The sequence below is a fragment of the Bos grunniens genome, chromosome X (assembly GCF_055505025.1).
Source record: "Bos grunniens cultivar Pamir isolate PY7600 chromosome X, Bosgru_T2T1.0, whole genome shotgun sequence".
NCBI classification, from domain to species: domain Eukaryota; kingdom Metazoa; phylum Chordata; class Mammalia; order Artiodactyla; family Bovidae; genus Bos; species Bos grunniens.
Genome location: NC_141194.1, coordinates 77732361 through 77747579, shown reverse-complemented (window position 1 = coordinate 77747579; position 15219 = coordinate 77732361). Strand labels below are relative to the sequence as shown.

At 37.5% G+C, this 15219-nt stretch overlaps 1 protein-coding gene across 1 annotated transcript in view; it reads right to left on the bottom strand.

Moving 5' to 3' along the window:
- DACH2 (dachshund family transcription factor 2) overlaps positions 1–15219 on the bottom strand; it is an 864497-nt gene that overhangs the window by 297668 nt on the left and 551610 nt on the right. The window contains exon 4 of the mRNA XM_086387136.1: positions 8520–8651. Within this exon, the coding sequence (XP_086243262.1) occupies positions 8520–8651 (132 nt within the window). The remainder of the gene's footprint in view (positions 1–8519; positions 8652–15219) is intronic.

The window sequence follows — 15219 nt, the reverse complement described above, 5'->3', positions numbered from 1 at the left end:
ATAATAGGGGTGAGAGTGGGCATCCTTGTCTTGTTCCTAACTTTAGCAGAAATGCTTTCAATAATTCATCATTGAGGATAAAATTTGCTGTGGGTATATTATATATGGCTTTTATTATGTTGAGGTATATTCCTTCTTTGCCTGCTTTCTGCAGGGCTTATTTATTTATTTATTTATTTTTATCATAAATGGATGTTGAATTTTGTCAAAGGCTTTCTCTGTATCTATTGAGATAATCAAATGATTTTTATCGTTCAATTTGTTAATGTGGTGTATTACATTGATTTATTTGTGAATATTAATGAATCCTTGCATTCCTGGGATAAAGCCCAATTGGTCACGATGTATGATCTTTTTAATATATTGTTGGATTCTGTTTGCTAGAACTTTATTGAGGATTTTTGCATCTATGTTCATCAGTGATATTGGCCTGTAGTTTTCTTTTATTTTCTTTTTGTAGCATCTTTGTCTGGTTTTCCTATTAGGGTGATGGTGGCATCATAGAACGAGTTTGGCAGTTTACTTTACTCTGAAATTTTCTGGAAGAGTTTGAGTAGGATAGGTGTTAGCTCTTCTCTAAAATATTGGTAGAATTCCCCTGAGAAACCATCTGGTTCTGAGCTTTTGTTTGTAGAAGATTTTTTACTACAGTTTTGATATTTGGGCTTGTGATGGATCTGTTAAGATTTTCTATTTCTTGTTGGTTCAGTTTTGGAAGGTTATACTTTTCAGGGGAGGTCAGAGGAGGCGGCTGAGAAGAGCAACCCCACGTCCAAGGAGCAGCGGCTGTTCAGGCACAGGAGGGCCAAGAGGAGCTATTTCATATTCAAGGTGAGGAGAGGCAGCCATGAGGAGATGCCCCTCGTTCAAGGTAAGGAGCAGCAGCTGTGCTTTGCTGGAGCAGCCATGAAGAGATACCCCACATCCAAGGTAAGAGAAACCCAAGTAAGATGGTAGGTGTTGCGAGAGAGCATCAGAGAGCAGACACACTGAAACCATAATCACAGAAAACTAGCTAATCTGATCACAAGGACCACAGCCTTGTCTGACTCAATGAAACTAAGCCATGCCATGTGGGGCCACCCAAGATGGGAGGGTCATGGTGGAGAGGTCTGACAGAATGTGGTCCACTGGAGAAGGGAATGGCAAACCACTTCAGTATTCTTGCCTTGAGAACCCCATGAACAGTATGAAAAGGCAAAACGATAGGATACTGAAAGGGGAACTCCCCGGTTTGGTAGGTGTCCAATATGCTACTGGAGATCAGTGGAGAAATAACTCCAGAAAGAATGAAGGGATGGTGCCAAAGTAAAAGCAATACCCAGTTGTGGATGTGACTGGTGATAGAAGCAACATCTGATGCTGTAAAGAGCAATATTGAATAGGAACCTGGGATGTCAGGTCATTGAATCAAGGCAAATTGGAAGTGGTCAAACAGGAGATGGCAAGAGTGAAAGTTGACATTCTAGGAATCAGCGAACTAAAATGGACTGGAATGGATGAATTTAACTCAGATGACCATTATATCTACTACTGTGGGCAGGAATCCTTTGGAAGAAATGGAGTAGCCATTATGGTCAACAAAAGAGTCCGAAATGCAGTACTTGTATGCAATATCAAAAATGTCAGAATGATCTTTATTCGTTTCCAAAGCAAACCATTTAATATTACAGTCATCCAAGCCAATGCCCCAACCAGTAACATAGAAGAAGCTGAAGTTGAATGGTTCTATGAAGACCTACAAGACCTTTTAGAACTAACACCTGAAAAAGATGTCCTTTTCCTTATAGGGGCCTGGAATGCAAAAGTAGGAAGTCAAGAAACTCCTGGGGTAACAGGCAAATTTGGCCTTGGAGTATGGAATAAAGCAGGGCAAAGCCTAATAGACTTTTGCCAAGAGAACACACTGATCATAACAAACACTGTCTTCCAACAACACAAGTGAAGACTCAACAAATGGACATCACCAGATGGTCAACACCAAAATCAAATTGATTATGTTCTTTGCAGCCAAAGATGCAGAAGCTCTATACAGTCAGCAAAAACAAGACCGAGAGCTGACTGTGGCTCAGATCATGAACTGCTTATTGCCAAATTCAGACTTAAATTGAAGAAAGTAGGGAAAACCACAAGACCATTCAGGTATGGCCTTAATCAAATCCCTTATGATTATACAGTGGCAGTGAGAAATAGATTTAAGGGACTAGATCTGATAGACAGAATGCCTGATGAACTATGGATGGAGGTTCATGACATTGTACAAGAGACGGGGATCAAGACCATCCCCATGGAAAAGAAATGCAAAAAAGCAAAATGGCTGTCTGAAGAGGCCTTACAAATAGCTGTGAAAAGAAGCGTAGCAAAAAGCAAAGGAGAAAAGGAAAGATATAAACATCTGAATGCAGAGTTCCAAAGTATAGCAAGGAGAGATAAGAAAGCCTTCCTCAGCGATCAAGGCAAAGAAATAGAGAAAAACAACAGACTGTGAAAGACTAAAGATCTCTACAAGAAAATTAGAGATACCAAGGGAACATTTCATGCAAAGATGGGCTCAATAAAGGACAGAAATGGTATGGACCTAACAGAAGCAGAAGACATTAAGAAGAGGTGGCAAGAATACACAGAAGAACTGTACAAAAAAGAGCTTCATGACCCAGATAATCATGATTGTGTGATCACTCACCTAGAGTCAGACATCCTGGAATGTGCCGTCAAGTGGGCTTTAGAAAGCATCACTATGAACAAAGCTAGTGGAGATGATGGAATTCCAGTGTGGCTATTTTAAATCCTGAATGATGATGCTGTTAAAGTTCTGCACTCAAAATGCCAGCAAATTTGGAAAACTCAGCAGTGGCCACAGGACTAGAAAAGTTCAGTTTTCATTCCAGTCCCAAAGAAAGGCAATGCTAAAGAATTCCCAAACTACCGCACAATTGCACTCATCTCACACACTAGTAAAGTAAAGCCCAAAAGTCTCCAAGCCAGGCTTCAGCAGTATGTGAATAGTGATATTCCGTATGTCCAAGCTGGTTTTAGGAAAGGCAAAGGAACCAGAGATCAAATTGTCAATATCTGCTGGGACATCAAAAAAGCAAGAGAGCTCTAGGGAAAACACACACACACACACACACACACACACACATGTATTTCTGCTTTATTGACTATGCCAAAGCCTTTGACTGTGTGGATCACAATAAACAGTGGAAAATTCTGAAAGAGATGGGGATACCATACCACCTGACTTGCCTCTTGAGAAACCTATATGCAGGTCAGGAAGCAACAGTTAGAACTGGACATGGAACAACAGACTGGTTCCAAATAGGAAAAGGAGAACGTCAAGGCTATATATTGTCACCCTCCTTATTTAACTTATATGCGGAGTATATCATGAGAAACACTGGGCTGGAAGAAGCACAAGCTGGAATCAAGATTGCTGGGAGAAATATCAATAATCTCAGATATGCAGATGACACCAGCCTTATGGCAGAACGTAAAGAGGAACTAAAACGCCTCTTGATGAAAGTAAGAGAGGAGAGTGAAAAAGTTGGCTTAAAGCTCAACATTCAGAAAACTAAGATTATGGCATCTGGTCCCATCACTTCATAGGAAATAGATGGGGAAACAGTGGAAACAGTGGCTGACTTTATTTTTTTGCAGTCCAAAATCACGGCAGATGGTTACTGCAGCCATGAATTTAAAAGACACTTACTCCTTGGAAGGAAAGTTATGACCAACCTATATAGTATATTCAAAAGCAGAGATATTACTTTGCCAACAAATATCCGTCTAGTCAAGGCTATTGTTTTTCCAGTGGTCATGTATGGATGTGTGAGTTGGACTGTGAAGAAAGCTGAGTGCTGAAGAATTGATGCTTTTGAACTGTGGTGTTGGAGAAGACTCTTGAGAGTCCCTTGGACTTCAAGGAGATCCAACTAGTCCATCCTAAACAAGATCAGTCTTGAGTGTTCATTGGAAGGACTGATGCTGAAGCTTAAACTTCAATACTTTGGCCACCTTATGCAAAAAGGTGACTCATTGGAAAGACCCTGATGCTGGGAAGGATTGGGGGCAGGAGAAGGGGACGACAGAGGATGAGATGGCTGGATGGCATCACTGACTCAGTGGACATGAGTTTGAGTGACCTCCAGGAGTTGATGATGGACAGGGAGGCCTGTTGTGCTGTGATTCATGGGGTCGCAAAGAGTCGGACACGATTGATCGACTGAAATGAACTGAACTGAAACTTTTCTAAGAATTCGTCCATTTATTTCAAGTTGTGTAATTTATTGGCATAGTAATCTCTTATGGTCCATTGTATTTCTGTTTTGTCTGTTGTGATTTCTCCAATTTCATTTCTAATTTTATTTATTTGGTTCCTCTCCCTTTTTTTTCTTTATGAGTCTGGCTAATGGTTTGTCTCTTTTATTTATCTTCTCAAATAACGAGCTTCAGTTTTGTTGATTTTTGTTATAGTCTCCTCTGTTTCTTTTTTATTTATTTCTGCCCCAATTTTTATCATTCTACTAACCTTGGGGTTCTTAATTTCTTCTTTTTCTAGTTGCTTTAGGTGTAATGTTATGTTATTTATTTTATTTTTCTCTTGTTTCTTGAGGAAATTGTGTATTGCTATGAACCTTCCCCTTAGCACTGCTTTTACTGAATCCCACAGGTTTTGGTTGTTGTGTTTTCATTTTCATTTGTTTCTATGCATATTTTGATTTCTTTTTTTATTGCTTCTATGATTTTTTGGTTATTTAAAAGAGTTTTGTTTAGCCTTCATATGTTTGTATTTTTAATATTTTTTTTCTGTAGTTGACATTTAATCTTACCACTTTGTGATCAGAAAGGATGCTTCCTATGATTTCAAGTTTTTTGAATTTACCAAGGCTAGATTTATGGCCCAGGATGTGAACTATCCTGGAGAATATTCCTTGTGCAGTTGAGAAAGAGGTGAAATTCATTGTTTAGGGGTGAAATGTCCTATAGATATATAATTAGGTCTATCTGGTCCATTTTATCTTTTAAAGTTTTTGTTTCCTTTCTAATTTTCTGCCTGGTTGATCTATCCATAGTTGTGAGTGGGGTATTAAAGTCTCCCACTATTATTGTGTTACTGTTAATTTCCCCTTTCATACTTGTTAGTGTTTGCATTACATATTGCAGTCTTCCTACGTTGAGTGCATATATATTTATAATTCTTGTATCTTGTTCTTGGATTGATCCTTTGATCATTATATATTGTCCTTCTTTGTCTCTTTTCACAGCCTTTGTTTTAAAGTCTATTTTATCTGACAGGAGTATTGCTACTCCTGCTTTCTTTTAGTCGTCATTTACATGAAATATCTTTTTCCATCCCTTTACTTTCAGTCTGTATGTGTCCCTTGTTTTGAGGTGGGTCTCTCGTAGACAGCATATATAGGGGTCTTGTTTTTGTATCCATGCTGCAAAAACTGGTCAAGCACATGTAAAAGAATGAAACTAGAACACTGTCTAACACCATATAGAAAAGTAAACTCAAAATGGGTTAAAGATCTAAATATAAGACCAGAAACTATAAAACTCCTAGAGAAAAATATAGGCAAAATAATCCCTGACATAAATCACAGCAGGATCCTCTATGACCCACCTCCTAGAGTAATGGAAATAAAAGCAAAAATAAACTATGTGACTTAATTAAACTTAAAGCTTTTGCACAATGAAGGAAACTATAAGCAAGGTGAAAAGACAGCTTTCAGAATGGGAGAAAATAATAGCAAATGAAGCAACTGACAAAGAATTAATCTCAGAAATATATAGGCAACTCCTGCAGCTCAGTTCCAGAAAAATAAATGACCCAATCAAAAATTGGCCAAAGAACTAAACAGACATTTCTTCAAAGAAGACATACAGATGGCTAACAAACAAATGAATACATACTCAACATCACTCATTATCAGAGAAATGCAAATCAAAACCACTATGAGCTACCATCTCTCCCCAGTCAGAATGGCTGCTATCAAAAAGTCTACAAACAATAAATGCTGGAGAGGATGTGGAGAAAACGGAACCCTCTTACACTGTTGGTGGGAATGCAAACTAGTATAGCCACTATGGAGAACAGTGTGGAGATTCCTTAAAAAACTGGAAATAGAACTGCCATACGACCCCGCAATCCCACTGCTGTGCATACACACTGAGGAAACCAGAATTGAAAGAGACACATGTATCCCAATGTTCATTACAGCTCTGTTTACAATAGCTCGAACATGGAAGCAACCTAGATGTCCATTGGCAAACAAATGCATAAGAAAGTTGTGGTACATATGCACAATGGAATATTACTCAGTATTAAAAAGATTGCATTAGAACCTATTCTAATGAGGTAGATGAAACTGGAACCTATTATACAGAGTGAAGTAAGTCAGAAAGATAAATACCAATAAAGTATACTAACGCATATATATGAAATTAAAATGATGGTAACAATGACCCTACATGTGAGATAGCAAAAGAGATACTGATGTAAAGAACAGACTTTTGGACTCTTTGGGAGAAGACGAGGGTGGAATGATTTGAAAGAATAGCACTGAAACATATATATTACCATATGTGAAATAGATCGCCAGTCCAGGTTCAATGCATGAGACAGGGCACTCAGGGCCAGTGCATTGGGACGTCCCTGAGGGATGGGATGGGGAGGGAGGTGGGAGAGGGATTCAGGATGGGGGACACATGTGCACACATGGTTGATTCCTGTCAATATATTTGAAAAACCACTACAATACTTTAAAGTAATTATCTTCTAAGTAAAATAAATAAATTAATTTAAAAATTTATTCCAAGGTTAAACAAAATAAAATTCCTCTTAACAAAACAACATTGAAGTGGAGGAGAATGTGAAAAGGGTACATACTTTGGACTTAACCATATACGGTTGAAACTGAGCTCTGCCACTTACTAGCTTTGTGATTATCAGCAAAGCTTAAACATTCTGTGCCTCTGTTTCACCATCTGCAAAATGGAAATTTTGAAAATTCCATTTTCCCAGGAATTTGGTAAGAAATAAACTAGTTAACATGAGAGATAGAAGATGGATAATTTCAAGAAATCTAATGCACAACACTATGATTGGAATTAACAATATGGTATTGTATATTTAAAAGTTGCTATTAGAATTGATCCTAAAAGTTCTCACTACCAAAACAGAAATGATAATTATGACATAATAGAGGTGTTAACATTATTGTTAATAATTATAATGTAATATATACATGCATCAAATCAACACTGTGTACATTTCAAACTTACACAATATAAAAATGAACATGTTTCCATTTATTCCCCATTGTGAACACTGGTTGAAGACCAATTCCCACTCCATAATTCCCCATGAACACTTCAACTTTACATGAGTTTATTATGTTGAAATGATTCAGTAATTTATTTCTTTAATTCTCCTTTCCTTTTCTCTTCAAAAGAAAGTCCCAAAATGCTTGAAATTTTATGAGCCTAATAGAAGAGAGAAAATGCTGCTACCTATTTGCCTATCAAATTATATTGAATTTAACTGAAAAAGCATATTGGAAGCTTGTGGCTCCTATGACCATTATTGGTTGCCCCTTATTATTCCTTATTAAAAGTACACTTTATTTATTTGTCTAGTTATTTATCCATTCACGTGTGTTACACAGATAGTCATAATCCCACCTACTTCCTAAAGAGATCTCGAGGGTGATCTTATGATCAAAGTCAAGGTACAATTATTACAGGGTAATGGGAAAAAAAAAAAAAAAAAAACAGTTACTGAGAAGGAAGAGGACATTCCATTTCACAGGCATTTTTCTCATTTTCTTCCCACCCCCATCTTTTTTCTTTGCTTTCTGCTTGTTCTACCACATTTCTTTAGCCCCTACTGATAATGCCTCATCTCGTAGCACCTCAAAACAAAGGTAGATTCTCAGTATTGCATTTCAGTGTTAAATTTAGAAAAAAAAAAAAAAGTGAAGAAGGCTGTGGTGAAACTGAAGTAGGCATCATTTAGTAAGCAAAGGGTGCAATAGGTAGCACTATAAAAATTAGAATTTAACCCCACAACAACAAACAATGGAGATACTAAATGTTTCCTGAAATGAGGTTTTGATCTATAATAGTTTTCTAATTTCAATGTACAAGTTAGAGGTAAGATTAAGCCTCCTTTTTTGTGTGCATGTGTGCTAAATTGCTTCAGTTGTGTCTGACTCTGTGTGACACTAACAGCAGGCTGCCAGGCTCCTCTATCCATGGGATTCTGCAGGCAAAAATACTGGATTGGGTTGCTGTGCCCTCCTCCAGGAGATCTCCCTGACCCAAGTATCGAACATCTTTTACATCTCCTGCATTGGCACGTGGGTTCTTTACCACTGAGCCACCAGGGAAGCCCCCTCCTTTTGTAGTAGCTGCTTATAATCAAAGTATACATGTTATTCTCTCCTTTCCTCCTCTCTCCAATTCCAGAATAAGTCAAAGAGAGCCACCTGCCTTGGATTCCTAAAGACACTCACCTGTATGAGAATTAAGATCATCAGGCTCTGATTCATTTCCATTTTGGCTTCCTTTTCCCTGAAGAGTGTTCATGGCTATAAGCTTCATCTTCTGCAGCTTCATTGCCTCAGCCATTGCTGCAGCTGTTATACCTAAAACCAGAACCATTCCTTTTAAAACAGGGATCATTTCTTAATGTAATTGAAAACAGGATACGTTTAACAGGACTATACTAGACAGCACAAGCCAAAAGGAAACCCGAGTCTAATTTATGAACAATATCCTTTCAAAATTTAATTTTCTACTCTTGTAATAACTTCATCTTACAATGGACAAGTTGAAAATCTGAAAAAAAAAAAAAGTATTAAATATGCATCTGATTCTCAATTCAAAACAGAGAAAACATAGAGCATAACATGGAAAACTTGGGAAAATACCAAAACTCTTGCTAATATCTTCTGGTGTCTAGTAAGAGCTCTGGATAGTTGATTAAGACAGAACTCACTATGCTCTAAAAACCCATCTAAGACAAAACTGTCAGAAGAAGCACTCTGAAATGGTATAGGGAATGACTTTCTATGGAATATCCTTGTTGACCCTTCTGCTAAAGAATGGGCTATTTTGCCTCGAAAGTTACCTTAGCAAAAAAGAATAAAGGGGAGTAAACATTTAAGTAGTCATCATTCTTTTACTGGCCTCCTTCTTATACGCTGAGAGAAAAAAAAGAAAAAAAGAAAACATAGCAGATCACTGCAGAAAGTGTGCCAGCCCTTGCAATATAATTACATTATTTTATTAATATAAAGCAATTTTTACAATGCTTGTGTAAACTCACCTATATTCATGCACAAACCTCCACACACAAATACCACACACATTTCTATATCCATGTGAACCCATAAATACAGACACATGTGCATATTACATTCACATATCAGATTTGCCAATTTAGAAAGAATGTGTACAGATGGAGGAATGGAAGAACATATGCTAACCCCTTCTTATGAGAACATCAGAATCACAGTTAACTGCTAAGCAACCATTCACAAAAAGACACTGAAATGTACCAAAATGATACCCTACCTCCAAAGAAAAATCCACAATGAGACGGGAACAGGGACACAATCATGATAAAATCAAATCCCATACCTGCCATGTGGAAGATTCACAAAGTGGAAAACAATTATACCACAAAAGTTCTCCCACTGAAGTAAAGGTCTGAGACCCACTTCAGTCTTCCCAGCATGAGGATCTGACAACAGGCAGAGACAACCCCAGAACATCTGGCTTTGAAGGCTAGCAGTGTGTGCCTGCAGGAATTACACCAGACTGGGGGAAACAGGCTCTACTCTTGGAGGGTACACACAAGGACCCATGTGCACCAGGACCCGGGGAAATGAAGCAGTGACCCCATAAGAGACTGGGTCAGATATACTGGCTGGTATTGGAGGGTCTTTCATGGGGCGGTAGGGCTGGGGACCACTGTGGGGGCAAATAAACTTGCAGCAACAATTATAGGGGGCACTCATGGTGTGAGATACTGCAGAGGTTACAACTAGCCCCACCAACAGCCTGTAGGCACCAGTACTGGGAAGCCTCTGGCCAAACAAGTAAAAGGGTGGGGAACATAGCTCTACCCATCAATAGCTGCTGCTGCTACTGTTAAGTCGCTTCAGTCGTGTCCGACTCTGTGCAACCCCATAGACAGCAGCCCACCAGGCTCCCCCGTCCCTGGGATTCTCCAGGCAAGAATACTGGAGTGGCTTGCCATTTCCTTCTCCAGTGCATAAAAGTGAAAAGTGAAAGTGAAGTCGCTCAGTCGTGCCTGACTCTTAGCGAGCCCATTGACTGCAGCCCACCAGGCTCCCCCGTCCATGGGATTTTCCAGGCAAGAGTACTGGAGTGGGGTGCCATTGTCTTCTCCACCCATCAATACAAAAGTGGCTAAAAGTCTTACTGAATACAGCCCTGCCCACCAGAAGGACAAGAACTGGCTCCATTCATCACCAATCTCTACCTTCAGGAAGCCTACACAAGCCTCTTAGATAGCCTCATCAATCAGAGGACAGATAGCAGAAGCAAGCAGAACTACAATCCTACAGCCTGCAGAACAGAAACAACAATCACAGAAAGTTAGACAAAGCAAAATGGCAAAGAAGTATCTCCCAGATAAAGTGACAACTACCAGAATAACTAAATGAAGTAGGCAACCTTCAGAAAAAGAATTCAGAATAATGGCAGTGAAGATGATCCAGGATCTCAGAAAAAGAATAAAGGCGAAGATCAAGAAGACACAATAAATATTTAAGAAAGATCTAGAAGAACTAAAGAACAAACAAACATGAAAAATATAATAACTGAAATGAAAATGCACTAGAAGGAATCAATAGCAGAATAACTTTGGCAGAAGAATGGATATCGAACACAGAATAGCAGAAATCACTGCCACAGAATAGAATAAAGAAAAATAAATTAAAACAGCCTAAGAAACATCTGGAAGAACAGTATATGAATCAATATTCACATTATAGGTGTTCCAGAAGTAGAGGACAGAGAAAAAGGATCTGAGAAAATATTTGAAGAGATAATAGCTAAAAACTTCCCTAACATGGAAAAGGAAACAGTCACCCAAATCCAGGAAGCACAGAGTTTTAGGCAGAATAAATCCAAGGAGGAACATACCGAGACATGTAGTAACCAAACTGATAAAAATTAAAGACAAAGAAAACTATGAAAAAAGCTACCAGGAAAAAGCAACAAATAATAAACAAGGGAACTCTCATAAAGTTATGAGTTGATTTCTCAACAGGAACTCTGCAAGCGAGAAAGGAGTGGCAAGATATATTTAAAATGATGGAAAGGAAGAAACCACAGCCTAGAATATTCTACCCAGCAAGACACTCATTCAAGTTCAATGGAAAAATCAAAAGCATCACAAACAAGCAAAGTTAAGTGAATTCAGCACCACCAGACAAGCTTTACAACAAATGCTAAAGGTACTTCTCTAATTGGAAAAGGACACAACTAGAAACAAGAATTCAGTACCACCAGACAAGCTTTGCAACAAATGCTGAAGGGACATTTGTAATTGGAAAAAGAAAAGGTCACAACTAGAAACAAGAAACTTATGAATGGAAAAGCTCATCAGTAAAGACAACCACATAGTAAAGTTAGGAAATCATCCACACACAAATGTGGTATTTAAACCAGCAATTGTTAGAAGAGAAGAACACAAATGTAGGGTATGGGAAATGCATCTGAAATTAAAAGACCAGCAACTTAAAACAATTTTATTCATATATAGATTGCCATATTTAAATGCCATGTTAATGGCAAGCTGAAAATCAACGATAGACACACACACACACAAAGGAATAAAAATACAACACTAAGATTAATTATCAAATCACAAGAGAAAAGAACAAAAGAGGAAGGGAAGAAAATGTACTTATAAAAACAAATCCAAAACAATTGACAAGATGGCAATAAGAATATTCATATAGATTATTACCCTTAACATAAACAGATGAAATACTCCAATCAAAAGACACAGATTGGCTGCCTGGATACAAAATCAAGACTTGTATATATGCTGCTACAAGAGATCTACTTCAGACCTAGGGACACATACAAACAGAAAGTGAGGGGGTATGAAAAGATAATCCATGCAAACAGAAAGCAAAAGAAAGTTAAAATTGCAATACTAAAATCAGAAGAAATACTTTAAATAATATAAGAGACAAAGGAACACTTTATAATGATCAAGAGATCAAGCTAAAAATAAGATATTACAAATATATATGCACCCAACATAGAAAAACCTCAATATATAAGGCAAGTATCAATAGCCATAAAGGGAGAAATTGACAGTAACGCAGTAACACCAGGGGATTTAGCCCACTTACACCAATGGACAGAACATCCAGACAGAAAATCAATAAGGAAAAACAGGCCTTGAAAGACACATTAGTTCTGATAAACTTAACTGATTTTTATAGAGCTTTCCAACCAAAAACAGCAGAATACATATTCTTCTCATGGGCTCAATGAACATTCTCCAAGATTGACCACATACTGGGCCACAAAAAGTCTTGGTAAATTTAATAAAACTGAAGTTATATCAAGCATCTTTTCTGACCAAAACACTATCAAATTGGCAATTATCTACAAGAAAATAAAAACTCTAAAAATCACAAACATGTGGAGGCTAAATGATATTGTACACAAGAATCAATTGATCACTAAAGAAATAAAAGAGGAAATAAAAAAAATAAATAGAGACAATGAAACAAAAACACAACATTCCAAAAGCTGTGCAAAAACAGTTCTGATATGGAAGTTTATAGAAATACACTCTTACCTCAGGAAACAATAAAATCTCAAATAAACAACCTAACTTTACCCCTAAAGCAACTAGACAAAGAAAAACTAACAAAACCTAGAGAGCATGAGGAAAGAAATTTAAAAATCAGAGCAGAAATAAATTAATTAGAAACAGAAATATTTAGAAAAAAAGAAAAGATCAATGAAACTAAAAATGGCTTCTTTGAGAAGATAAAACTGACAAATTTTTAGCATATACTTTTGCTTTTCATGCTGTTAAAAGAAAAAGCAAGGGAATTCTACAGAAATATCTACTTCTACTTCATTTACTATGCTAAAGCCTTTGACTGTGTGAATCACAACAAACTGTGGGGAATTCTTAAAGATATGGGAATACCAGACCATCTTACTTGCCTCCTGAGAAACCTGTATGCAGGTCAAGAAGGAACAGTTAGAACTGGACATGGAACAACAAACTGGTTCAAAGTTGAGAAAAGAGTACATCAAGGCTATATATTGTCACCCTGCTTACTTAACTTATATGCAGAGTAATTCATGCAAAATGCCAGGTTGCATGAATCACAAGCTGGAATCAAGATTGCTAGGAGAAATATCAATAACCTCAGATATGCAGATAACACCAACATAATTGCAGAAAATGGAGAGGAACTAAAAAGCATCTTGATCAAGGTGAAAGAGAAGAGTGAAAAAGCTGGCTTAAAACTCAACATTCAAAATACTAAGATCATGGCATCTGGTCCCATCACTTCATGACAAATAGATGGGAGAACAATGGAAACAGTAATAGACTTTATTTTATTGGGCTGAAAAATCACTGAGGGTGATAACTGCTGCCATGAAAATAAAAGACGCTTGCTCCTTGAAAGGAAAACTATGACAAACCTAGACAGCATATTAAATAAAGAGACATCACTTTGCTGAAAAAGGTCCATATATTCAAAGCTATGATCTTTCCAGCAGCCATATACAGATGTGAGAGTTGGACCGTAATGAAGGCTGAGAGCCAGATAATTGATGCTTTTGAACTGTGGTGCTGGAGAAGATTCTTGAGAGCCTCCTGGACTGCAAGGATATCAAACCAGTCAATTCTAAAGGGAATCTATCCTTAATATTAATTGGGAAGACTGATGCTGAAGCTGAAGCACCAATATTTGGTCACCTGATGTGAAGAGCCAAATCATTGGAAAAGACCTGATACTGGGAAAGATTGAGGGCAGGAGGAGAAGGAGGGTGATAGAGGATGAGAAGGTTGGATGGTGTCATCGACTGAATGGACATGAGTTTGAGCAAACTTCAGGAGATAGTGAAGGACAAGGAAGCCTGGGGGGGGGGGGGGCAGCAATCTATGGGTTTGTAAAGAGTTAGACATGACTGAGCAGCTGAACAACAACAAACCTTTAGTAAGACTTATCAAGCAAAAATTAAAGGCGAGGGCTCAAATCAATATAATTAGAAATGAGAAAGGAAATGTTACAATGGACATCAGGTAATACAAATGATCATAAGATACTACTACAAGCAACTATTTATCAATTAAATGGTCAAACTGGAAGAAATGGAAAAATTCTTAGAAAGGTATAATCACCCAAGACTGAAACAGATAGAACCATATAATATGAATAGATCAATTAAATGTACTGAAATTGAAACTATGATTTAAACATTCTCAACAAACAAAGTTAAAGAACCAGATGGCTTCACAAACAATGTCTATCAAACATTTAGAAAAGAGTTAACAGCTATACTTCTGAAATGATTCCAAAAAGTTACAGAGGAAAGAACACTCCCAAACTCAGTATATTCGGTGACCATCACCCTGATACACAAACTAGACAAAGAAAGCATTCACAAAACAGAAAAATACAAGCCAATATCACTGATGAAGGTAGACACGAAAAACCTCAACAAAATTCTAGCAATCAGAATTCAATAATATAGTAAAGGCATTATCCACCATGATCAAGTGGGAATCATCCCATGAATGCAAGGGTTTTCCAATATCCAAAAATCAGTGTAAAACACTGTACTGAAGAATAAAAACAATATGATCATCCTACTAGATGCAGAAAAAGCTTTGACAAAATTCAGCACGCATTTATGATTGAAAAAAAAAAAAAAAAGAAATCTCCAGAAAGTTGGCTTCGAAGGAACATAACGTAGTAAAGGCCATATAAGACAAACTAGACATTACATAGTAAAAAGTTGAAAGCATTTCCTCTACAATCAGCGAGAAGACAAGGATATCTACACTCTTCATCATTATTCAGTATCAGTCAGTTCAGTTCAGTTGCTCAGTCGTGTCCAATTCTTTGCAAACCCATGAATCACAGCAGACCAGGCCTCCCTGTCCACCACCAACTCGCAGAGTTTACCCAA